Raw genomic sequence first — 11,766 nt, 5'->3', positions numbered from 1 at the left:
GCACATGCGACGATTTTAAAAGTCCTATTTCCTTGTTCATGGAATAGTTTTATTTTTTATTATTATAACTTTTTTTATTTAACTTAACTGTTCTATGTTCGATTGTTCTATTTCAATTAAAACATTTTAATTAATACATGTTGGAAGCAATTCATAGTTCTCATTAGAATATATACAGTGAGGGAAAAAAGTTTTTGATCCCCTGCTGATTTTCTACATTTGCCCACTGACAAAGAAATGATCAGTCTATAATTTTAATGGTAGGTTTATGTTAACAGTGAGAGACAGAATAACAACAACAAAATCCAGAAGAACGCATGTCAAAAATGTTATGAATTGATTTGCATTTTAATGAGGGGAAATAAGTATTTGACCCCCTCTTAATCAGAAAGATTTCTGGCTCCCAGGTGTTTTTTATACAGGTAACAAGCGGAGATTAGAAGCACACTCTTAAAGGGAGTGCTCCTAATCTCAGCTTGTTACCTGTATAAAAGACACCTGTCCACAGAAGTAATCAATCAATCAGATTCCAAACTCTCCACCATGGCCAAGACCAAAGAGCTCTCCAAGCATGTCAGGGACAAGATTGTAGACCTACACAAGGCTGGAATGGGCTGCAAGGCCATTGCCAAGCAGCTTGGTGAGAAGGTGACAACAGTTGGTGCGATTATTTGCAAATGGAAGAAACACAAAATAACTGTCAATCTCCCTCGGCCTGGGGCTCCATGCAGAAGAACGCATGTCAAAAATGTTATGAATTGATTTGCATTTTAATGAGGGGAAATAAGTATTTGACCCCCTCTTAATCAGAAAGATTTCTGGCTCCCAGGTGTCTTTTATACAGGTAACAAGCGGAGATTAGAAGCACACTCTTAAAGGGAGTGCTCCTAATCTCAGCTTGTTACCTGTATAAAAGACACCTGTCCACAGAAGTAATCAATCAATCAGATTCCAAACTCTCCACCATGGCCAAGACCAAAGAGCTCTCCAAGCATGTCAGGGACAAGATTGTAGACCTACACAAGGCTGGAATGGGCTGCAAGGCCATTGCCAAGCAGCTTGGTGAGAAGGTGACAACAGTTGGTGCGATTATTTGCAAATGGAAGAAACACAAAATAACTGTCAATCTCCCTCGGCCTGGGGCTCCATGCAAGATCTCACCTCGTGGAGTTGCAATGATCATGAGAACGGTGAGGAATCAGCCCAGAACTACACGGGAGGGTCTCGTCAATGATCTCAAGGCAGCTGGGACCATAGTCACCAAGAAAACAATTGGTAACACACTACGCCGTCAAGGACTGAAATCCTGCAGCGCCCGCAAGGTCCCCCTGCTCAAGAAAGCACATATACATGCCCGTCTGAAGTTTGCCAATGAACATCTGAATGATTCAGAGGACAACTGGGTGAAAGTGTTGTGGTCAGATGAGACCAAAATGGAGCTCTTTGGCATCAACTCAACTCACCGTGTTTGGAGGAGGAGGAATGCTGCCTATGACCCCAAGAACACCATCCCCACCGTCAAACATGGAGGTGGAAACATTATGCTTTGGGGGTGTTTTTCTGCTAAGGGGACAGGACAACTTCACCGCATCAAAGGGGCGATGGACGGGGCCATGTACCGTCAAATCTTGGGTGAGAACCTCCTTCCCTCAGCCAGGGCATTGAAAATCGGTCGTGGATGGGTATTCCAGCATGACACTGACCCAAAACACACGGCCAAGGCAACGAAGGAGAGGCTCAAGAAGAAGCACATTAAGGCCCTGGAGTGGCCTAGCCAGTCTCCAGTCCTTAATCCCATAGAAAATCTGTGGAGGGAGTTGAAGGTTCGAGTTGCCAAACGTCAGCCTCGAAAACCTTAACGACTTGGAGAAGATCTGCAAAGAGGAGTGGGACAAAATCCCTCCTGCGATGTGTGCAAATTTGGTGGCCAACTACAAGAAACGTCTGACCTCTGTGATTGCCAATAATTGTTTTGCCACCAAGTACTAAGTCATGTTTTGCAGAGGGGGTCAAATACTTATTTCCCGCATTAAAATGCAAATCAATTTATAATATTTTTGACATGCGTTTTTCTGGATTTTGTTGTTATTCCGTCTCTCACTGTTCAAATAAACCTACCATTAAAATTATAGACTGATCATTTCTTTGTCAGTGGGCAAACGTACAAAATCAGCAGGGGATCAAAAACTTTTTTCCCTCGCTGTAGAGCAGTTCATATTTTGATGGTATCACGTGGTAATGCTCCATCACATGTTGTAAATCTATTCCACACTGAATATTGAACTGAAGCTTGACTTAAAAAAAAGTAATCGCAAATCAAATCGCAGTAACAGTCAGAAAAAATCGCAATTCGATCTTTTCCCCCAAATCACTGAACGCCCGGTGTGCTTGCGGCCTTGCAGGAGATCAGCCAGTACCAGGAGGAGTTCATCCACATGCTGAACGAGCCAGGCGAGGAGGGCGCCGACGAGCCCGGCGCAGACGAGCCGGGCGCAGACCGGCCGCAGGTCATCCAGGTCACGCCCGACGAGATGGACGCCATCGAGAGGGTAACGCCAACGCCGGGTGCACGCGGACGGGAAGGAATCGGCCATCGCTGTCGCGTCGCTTTGCTGGAATTGTGCCGCCGCGTGGGAGCGTGCGAGCGTGTGCTGCTGCTGCTGCTGCTGCTTGTGTGCTGCTGTGATTGTGTGTATGTGTTGCTGTGCGTGTGCTGCTGTGCGTGTGTGTGTGGTGCTGCTGCTTGTGCTTGTGTGCTGCTGTGATTGTGCGTTTGCTGCTGTGTGTGTGTGTGTGCGTGCTGCTGCTGCTGTGATTGTGTGTGTGGTGCTGCTGTGTGTGTGTGCTGCTGTGCGTGTGGTGCTGCTGTGCGTGTGTGTGTGTGGTGCTGCTGCTGCTTGTGTGCTGCTGTGCGTGTGTGTGTTGCTGTGATTGTGTGTGTGGTGCTGCTGTGCGTGTGCTTGTGTGCTGCTGTGATTGTGTGTGTGGTGCTGCTGTGTGTGTGTGGTGCTGCTGTGCGTGTGATGCTGCTGTGATTGTGTGTGCTGCTGTGATTGTGTGTGTGGTGCTGCTGTGCGTGTGTGTGTGTGCTGCTGTGCTTGTGTGTGCTGCTGCTGTGTGTGTGTGCTGCCGCTGTGTGTGTGTGCTGCCGCTGCTGTGATTGTGTGTATGTGTGCTGCTGTGATTGTGTGCGCTGCTGTGATTGTGTGTGTGCGTGTGTGTGTGTGCTGCTGTGCGTGTGTGTGCTGCTGTGCGTGTGATGCTGCTGTGATTGTGTGTGCTGCTGTGATTGTGTGTGCGCTGCTGTGATTGTGTGTGTGCGCTGCTGTGATTGTGTGTGTGTGCTGCTGTGATTGTGTGTGTGCGCTGCTGTGCGTGTGTGTGCTGCTGTGTGTGTGTGTGTGTGCTGCTGCTGCTGTGCTTGTGTGTTTGCTACTGTGATTGTGTGTGTGGTGCTGCTGTGATTGTGTGTGTGTGTGCTGCTGTGCTTGTGCGTGTTGCTGCTGCTGTGCGCGTGTGTGGTGCTGCTGTGTGTGTGTGTGCTGCTGCTGTGATTGTGTGTGTGTGCTGCTGTGCGTGTGTGCTGCTGCTGCTGTGATTCTGTGTGTGGTGCTGCTGTGTGTGTGGTGCTGCTGTGCTTGTTTGTGTGTGCTGCTGCGCTTGTGTGTGTGCTGCTGTGCTTGTGTGTGCTGCTGTGTGTGTGTGCTGCTGTGTGTGTGTGTGCTGCTGTGCTTGTGTGTGTTGCTGTGTGTGTGTGTGTGTGCTGCTGTGTGTGTGTGCTGCTGTGTGTGTGTGTGCTGCTGTGTGTTTGTGCTGTGTGTGGCTGTGTATGTGTGTGTTGCTGTGTGTGTGTGTGTTGCTGTGTGTGTGTGTGTGCTGGTGTGTGTGCTGGTGTGTGTGTGTGCTGCTGTGCATGTGTGTGTGTGTTTGTGCTGCTGTGCTTGTGTGCGTGTGCTGTTGTGCTTGTGTGTGCTGCTGTGATTGTGTGTGCTGCTGTGTGTGTGCTGCTGGCAAGGATTATTCAACATCACCTTGCCAGGCATGCTGAGGAGAGGCTTGCGGAGCCCCAATGCGGTTTCAGGAAAGGGCGGTCCTGCACAGATGCCATATTTTCTGTCCGTCGGCTACAGCAGAGGTGTAGGGAATTCCAACAAGACCTACATCTCTGCTTTATTGACCTGGTCAAGGCCTATGATACCATCAGTAGGCCTGGGCTCTGGGTTGTTCTTCGTGCTTTTGGAGTCCCTGACCCTCTGCTCACGATCATTAAGGACCTTCATGATGGTGAGCGGGCCCGAGTAAAACTACGTGGCCGGGAGTCAGAGCCATTCCCTGTACACCTTGGGGTGCGACAGGGATGTCCTCTGGCTCCCACATTATTTAACATCTATTTTGACCACGTAGTTCGGGAAGTCTTCAATAGCTGTACCGGGGGAATCTCCATATGGTACAGATATAATGGGAGGCTGATCGATGCCCGGGTGCGGTCAAGGGATGGCTCCCTATTGCTCAACCACTTTATGTATGCCGATGATTTGGTAATAGCTGCTCATTCAGAGGAGGAGTTGGAGACGCTGCTGTTGAGACTGGAGCGTGCCACTAACAGATGGGGCCTTATCATCAGCCCCACCAAAACTAAGCACCTGCCTGGGTATTTTGTACCATCGGGCACTCCACCCCCACAACTCCCAATCGGTGATGGGGCAGTTGTGGAGAGAGTGGAGAGTTTCCCATACTTGGGCGGTGTGCTTATGGCCGGCTCCAGTTTAACAGCAGAGGTCTCACTCCGAATCAGTCGAGCGGAAATATATTTTCATCGGTTGCATAACGCTGTGTGGAAACTACCTGGTCTGTCGCTCCGCACTAAGCTTCAGGTCTTCTCGGTTACGGTCATTCCCTCCCTTCTCTACGCTTGCGAAACGTAGACCCCCCTAATGGAACATCTTCGTCGGTTGGAAACATTTAGGCTGGCCTGCCTACGATCCATCCTGGGTTTAACCAGACTGGATTGTGTGAGAAGTTCACAAATCCTTGAAAGATCTGGGCAAGGTCCCATCGGTGAGCTCATCCGGCAGGCTAGGCTGCGTTGGCTGGGTCATGTAGCCGGCAGGCTAGGCTGCGTTGGCTGGGTCATGTAGCCCGCATGCCCAGCCACCGCATGCCGAAACAGCTTTTGTTCGGCCGGATCGAGGGGGCTAAGCGGGCGCGGCACGGGCTAGAGAAGAGATGGAGTGATGTGGTACAGGAGGACGTGGAGCTGAGTGGACTTGCCGATGACTGGTACCAGCGGTGTCAAGATCGGCCTCTGTAGAGGAGGCTCGTGAAGGACGCTACTGGGCAGCTGGAGGCAATCGCCCTCCAACAACAACGGAGGGCGGAGGAGCGACGCTCACAACAACGAGCGGAGCGCCGGGTGACTAGGGCACAGCAGGTTGGCACAGTAGCGGGCACAGGTGGTGCATCAGCCAGTCATCTCAGTCGACCCGTGGCACCTGGGTCTGCCCCGTGACCTCCTGCCAGCGGGCGTTCGACACTTCACTTGGCCTCAAGGTGCACATGGCCTGGTACAAGCGTCGTGGTGACATCACCGCCACTTAGTGGCGAATGGTGGTTGTTGTTGTTGGTGTGCTGCTACTGCTGTGCTTGTGTGTGTGTGCAGCTGTGCTTGTGTGTGTGTGTACTGCTGTGCGTGTGTGTGTGTGCTGCTGTGTGTGTGCGGCTCCAGTTTAACAGCAGAGGTCTCACTCCGAATCACTCGAGTGGCAATAGCTTTTCATCGGTTGCGTAACGCTGTGTGGAAGCTACCTGGTCTGTCGCTCCGCACTAAGCTTCAGGTCTTCTCGGCCACGGTCATTCCCTCCCTTCTCTACGCTTGCGAACCTCGACCCCCCTAATGGAACATCTTCGCCGGTTAGAAACATTTAGGCTGGCCTGCCTACGATCCATCCTGTGTTTAACCAGACTGGATTGTGTGAGGAGCTCACAAATCCTTGAAAGATCTGGGCAAGGTCCCATCGGTGAGCTCCTCCGGCGGGCAAGGCTGCGATGGCTGGGTCATGTAGCCCGCATGCCCAGCCACCACATGCCGAAACAGCTTTTGTTCGGCCGAATCGAGGGGGCTAAACGGGCGCGGCACGGGCTAGAGAAGAGATGGAGTGATGTGGTACAGGAGGACGTGGAGCTGAGTGGACTTGCCGATGACTGGTACCAGCGGTATCAAGATCGGCCTCTGTGGAGGAGGCTCGTGAAGGACGCTACTGGGCAGTTGGAGGCAGTCGCCCTCCAACAACAACGGAGGGCGGAGGAGCGACGCTCACAACAACGAGCGGAGCGCCGGGTGGCTGAAGCACAGCGGGTTGGCACAGTAGGGGGCACAGGTGGTGCATCAGCCAGTCATCTCAGTCAGTCGACCCGTGGCACCTGGGTCTGCCCCGTGACCTCCTGCCAGCGGGCGTTCGACACTTCACGTGGCATCAGGGTGTACATAGCCTGGCACAAGCGTCGTAGTGACGTCACCGCCACTTAGTGGTGAATGGCGGTTGTTGTGTGTGTGTGTGTGTGCTGCTGTGCTTGTGTGTTTGTGCTGCTGCTGTGATTGTGTGAGTGGTGCTGCTGTGTGTTTGCTGCTGCTGTGATTGTGTGTGGTGCTGCTGTGTGTGTGTTGCTGTGTGTGTATGTGTGCTGCTGTGCACTGTGTGTGTGTGCTGCTGCTTACACTGTGTGCTTCTCCTGCGCACTGTGTGTGTGTGTGTGTGAGCAGCTCATGGGCCTGGGCTTTGAGCGGCGCCTGGCGATGGAGGCCTACTTCGCCTGCGACAAGAACGAGAACCTGGCGGCCAACTTCCTCCTACAGCACATCGTGGACGACGACTGAGTCCACCTTCGTCCACCCTCCCCCCCCCCCCATCTTCTCTCTGCCTCCCTCCCCAACTCCCCGCAGAGCACGCTCGCCCACTGCCCTTCTCTCTCCCCTTCACAGCCACCACCACCACCACCATCGTCGTCGTCACCACCACAATCACTGCCGCCGTCATCACCACCGCCGCCAGCACCGCCATCACCGTCACCGCCGCTGCCACCATGATCACCGCCATCGTCGTAACCGCCGCCGCCACCGACCAACATCGTGGTCACACTCACCTGCCAACACCGCCACCGCCGTCACCACCATCACCGTCACCGGGCACGGCCCCGTTGCACCGTCACCACGAGCAAGTGCTGCCGAATGGCGTGGCCACGTGGGGGGGAGGTCACTCCCTCAAGGGGTCTCTCCCGCAAGGGGTCACAGCGGTGGTCTCCTCCGACCTCTCGCCGTTCCCGTGGAGCACACAAACCGGACGACGTGCGTGTGTGAAAGGGTGACGCGCGGTGCCAATCGTCGGGCCCCGGGGGGATGCTGCCCGCACCCCCCGCCCCCCGCCGTGTGACGGTAACCAAGGAACTAATCCGCTGCGTGGTGACCTCTGACCCTGCCCCCCTCTCGATGGTGGAGCGAGCGGCTGCTCGGTGACGAAGCCGCGCGTCCTGCTAAGATGTGAAAGACGGCAAGACCTCGGTGGACGCGTCACACCGAGGTCTAGGACGCTGGGCCGCGCGAGTGGCGTCGCCCAAACACAAAAATGGGATGATGAATGTTTTTCGTTTTTCCCCACCCCCGCCCCCCCCCCCTTTCTCCGGTTCATAAAAAATTATAAATCGCGTCGCGACCGTCCCCTGTCCCGGGCCAGCCCCCCGCAGGGAGACGCCGACCCTCGTTGTGGCGCTCGCCTCGTCGATTAAAGGACGCTGCTAGCGGCGGCGGCGGCGGTGCATCTGGGGAACCGTGAACGTGTGCAGGGTGAATGAGGCTGAGCTTGCCGTCGGAGGTGGGGGAAGCCAACGGGAGAATAGTTCCACTGCTACCCGTCGCACTGTCCGCCGGACCCCACTCCCGAGTCCCGAGTCTCGCGCGGCTCTCCCCGCGGACTCCGGCCCCTAAAGCAGGGGGTCGGAAACCGAAATATTGAGCGGCATTATATTTCGAATTTGATTTAAAAAAAAAAATGTTCAAGAGCCGCAACGCTTGTGGTGACTACGTGGCGGCCGGTGGGTCCTCGATGGACAACGTCGCGAAGAAGTCCTTGAAGGGGGCCGCGTGTCGCCGCTCCCAAACCCTGCCGCTAGGCCGCTGAACTCGCCGGCCAACCGGGCCCTAAGTACCCGCCTCCAAATCCCTGACCGCGCCGTGCCAGCGCGTACCCCCATACTGCTCACCCGGACGGTCGCACCCCCCCCCCCCCTCTCCCCCCACCTCCCGTTCACCGGTGGCGTGCGTGAACGCCGTGACGGCAGTGCGCGAGGAGCCCGGAGCCACTTAACCCCCCCCCCCCCCACTCCGTAAGTTTATGCAAAGGTTTGAGAGGCAAGCGGAGAGGGGTTTTGTTCCGCTACGTTTCGCTGTTCAAGTGTCGCCGCCGCCGCCGCCGTGTTGCGTGACCGGGCCGAGCGCCGATTTTGCCGTGGCCGGCGAGACGGCAAAGTGTCCCGCGGCGCTGCTGCGCGCCACCGGGATCGGCGGACGGGCGGGCGGGCGGGCGGAGGGGAGGTCGTGCTAGGGGCGGGGCTGGGCAGGGCCGGTTCTGGTGGCCGGTTGGCTCGCGAGTTCGTGTTGTGTGTGGGTTTTGGTGTCGGTGGCGGGGGGAGGGGGGTTAGTGACTGGTTGCGTTAACTTCAGGGCTGCAGCAGTGGCTGGGTTGACGAGTCAAGGTCATGGGTGGGGTTGGTCTCGGTGGCTTGCTGTTTAGTTTTAGTGCGGAGTGGCTCTGGACGGCTACTTGATTGGGGTTAGGCTTAGTACTAGTGGCTGATTGGATAGTTGGGATTATGGCTAGCGCTAGTGACTTTGGGTAGTTGGGGTTATGGGTAGCGCTAGTACTAGTGGCTGATTGGATAGTTGGGATTATGGCTAGCGCTAGAGACTTTGGGTAGTTAGGGTTATGGGTAGCACTAGTGACTTTGGGTAGTTAGGGTTATGGGTAGCGCTAGTACTAGTGGCTGATTGGCTAGTTGGGATTATGGCTAGCGCTAGAGACTTTAGGTAGTTGGGGTTATGGGTAGCGCTAGTACTAGTGGCTGATTGGCTAGTTGGGGTTATGGCTAGCGCTAGTGACTTTGGGTAGTTGGGGTTATGGGTAGCGCTAGTACTAGTGGCTGATTGGATAGTTGGGGTTATGGCTAGCGCTAGTGACTTTGGGTAGTTAGGGTTATGGGTAGCGCTAGTGACTTTGGGTAGTTGGGGTTATGGGTAGCGCTAGTAATAGTGGCTGATTGGATAGTTGGGATTATGGCTAGCGCTAGAGACTTTGGGTAGTTGGGATTATGGCTAGCACTAGTGACTTTGGGTAGTTGGGGTTATGGGTAGCGCTAGTACTAGTGGCTGGTTGGCTAGTTGGGATTATGGCTAGCGCTAGAGACTTTGGGTAGTTGGGATTATGGCTAGCACTAGTGACTTTGGGTAGTTGGGGTTATGGGTAGCGCTAGTACTAGTGGCTGATTGGATAGTTGGGATTATGGCTAGCGCTAGTGACTTTGGGTAGTTGGGATTATGGCTAGCGCTAGTGACTTTGGGTAGTTGGGGTTATGGGTAGCGCTAGTACTAGTGGCTGATTGGATAGTTGGGATTATGGCTAGCGCTAGTGACTTTGGATAGTTGGGGTTATGGCTAGCGCTAGTGACTTTGGGTAGTTGGGGTTATGGGTAGCGCTAGTACTAGTGGCTGATTGGATAGTTGGGGTTATGGCTAGCGCTAGTGACTTTGGGTAGTTAGGGTTATGGGTAGCGCTAGTACTAGTGACTAGCTAGCAGGGATTGGGGCGAGGTGAGGTTCGGGTTATGGGTAGCACGAGTACCAGTTGGCTGGGGTGATCAGGGCTAGAATCAGGTTGGCTGTTCCGCTCACGAACCTCTCTCTCCGCCACCCCCACAGTAACGCACGGAAACCTCTCGCCCGCTCGCCCGCCCGCCCGCCCGCCCGCCCGCCCGCTCGCTCGCTCGCCCGCTCGTCCACTCGCTCGCCCTCCGCTCGTCCACCCGCTCGCCCTCCGCTCGTCCGTTCGCTCGCCCTCCGCTGACCTTTTCTGTTGTCCCAGGCCGGTGGCCACGCAGCAGTGGCAGCGTAACTACTACTACAACTACTACACTCGCGCGTGACGATAAATAATAAAAGAGAGAGTTGTTATTTACAGCGAGCCTCGCCGGCTGGTTTGTGTCGCTGCTCTTCTGTTGTGAGTGGCGCTGGTGGGGGGGTGACGGTGTGGGGGCCTCGCGGCCGCCCAGAGTCCAGCAAGGGGGTTGGGGGGGGGGGGTGTGCAGCGCCTAATTTCCCGCAGTGACTGAGATGTTGACTACCTCGCCTCGTGTACAGGAGGTCGTGGGTTCCATCCCGACCCTGACGATGACTGCTGCTGCTGCTGCTGTACATTTGGAGTCTGCGTCTCTCATCATCATCACGGTGGCTAGGAGATGTTAACTACCTCGCCTGGTATGCAGGAGGTCGTGGGTTCCATCCCGACCCTGACGTTGCCTGCTGCTGCTGCTGTATTTTTGGAGTCGGCGTCTTTCTATCCCCGAGGCCGCGTGGATTTTTCTTCGGCTCCGGTTTTTTTGCACATTTTAGAATCGACGTCACGCAGTTTTAAGACTCCTGCATTTGGCTGCTGCTGCTGTACATTTCCACGCGATGAGGTGTAGTCCACTGGCGTTGAGCTTATCATTTGTGATATCCAGGTCGCTTCTGTAAGAAAAAAAACAAAGCTACGTAGCTCAGTGGGCCGTTACCCGGTCAAATAAACAATAGTTTAAAGGGACCACTCGCTCCGGGCCTCCCACAAACAGAGGGCCCCACAGCGGCCCAGCTTTATTTGTCGATAATGAAGATGGATCGGGGGGGTGGTGGGGGTGGCGGTGTCACGCGGCATTGTGCCCCGGGGCCCTCTGGGAACCTCTGGGCGGCTCCGTTGGGGTTGCGTCACGTGGCCCTGGAACCGGAGCCACCTGCTCGTTCAGGCGGCAGCAGCAGCAGCAGCCAATTGATGTCCCGACATCCGGCACCGATGGTGCTCTGTTGAACTTTTACCGCCTAGGTTTCATCTACTAGCAGTGGTTCTTCACCTGTGGGGGGGGTGCACGTGACCCCTGGGGGTGCACGTGACCCCTTGGGGTGCACGTGACCCCTTGGGGTGCACGTGACCCCTGGGGGTGCACGTGACCCCTTGGGGTGCACGTGACCCCTGGGGGTGCACGTGACCCCTTGGGGTGCACGTGACCCCTGGGGGTGCACGTGACCCCTTGGGGTGCATGTGACCCCTGGGGGTGCACGTGACCCCTGGGGGTGCACGTGACCCCTGGGGGTGTGTGTGCTTCATTGTGTGTGTGCTTCATTGTGTGTGCTTCATTGTGTGGTGGTGGTGGTGTCGGTGGGTGGTGGTGGTGTGGGTGGGTGGTGGTGGTGTGGGTGGGTGATGGTGGTGTGGGTGGGTGATGGTAGTGGTGTGGGTGGGTGGTGGTGGTGTGGGTGGTGGTGGTGTGGGTGGGTGGTGGTGTGTGTGAGGTGGTGTGGGTGGGTGGGTGGGTGGTGGTGTGGGTGGGTGGTGCTGTGGGTGGGTGGTGCTGTGGGTGGGTGGTGGTGTGGGTGGGTGGTGTGGGTGGGTGTGGGTGGGTAGGTGGTGGTGGTGTGGGTGGGTAGGTGGTGGTGGTGTGGGTGGGTAGGTGGTGGTGGTGTGGGTGGGT

General features: G+C 55.5%; 1 protein-coding gene across 1 annotated transcript in view; it reads left to right on the top strand.

The window, feature by feature from the left end:
* LOC116942097 (UV excision repair protein RAD23 homolog B-like) overlaps positions 1-10,220 on the top strand; it is a 40,719-nt gene extending 30,499 nt beyond the window's left edge. The window contains exons 9-10 of the mRNA XM_032953682.2: positions 2,403-2,549; positions 6,761-10,220. Of these exons, the coding sequence (XP_032809573.2) occupies positions 2,403-2,549; positions 6,761-6,874 (261 nt within the window). The 3' untranslated portion in view covers positions 6,875-10,220. The remainder of the gene's footprint in view (positions 1-2,402; positions 2,550-6,760) is intronic.
* The last annotated feature ends 1,546 nt before the right edge of the window (positions 10,221-11,766 follow it).

This window comes from Petromyzon marinus, chromosome 1 (genome assembly GCF_048934315.1).
Source record: "Petromyzon marinus isolate PM22_M1 ecotype Great Lakes invasive population chromosome 1, UKy_Petmar_22M1.pri1.0, whole genome shotgun sequence".
In the NCBI taxonomy this organism is placed as follows: Eukaryota; Metazoa; Chordata; class Hyperoartia; order Petromyzontiformes; family Petromyzontidae; genus Petromyzon; species Petromyzon marinus.
The sequence above is the reverse complement of the archived record's forward strand: the minus strand, read 5'-3'. Positions and strand labels throughout refer to the sequence as shown.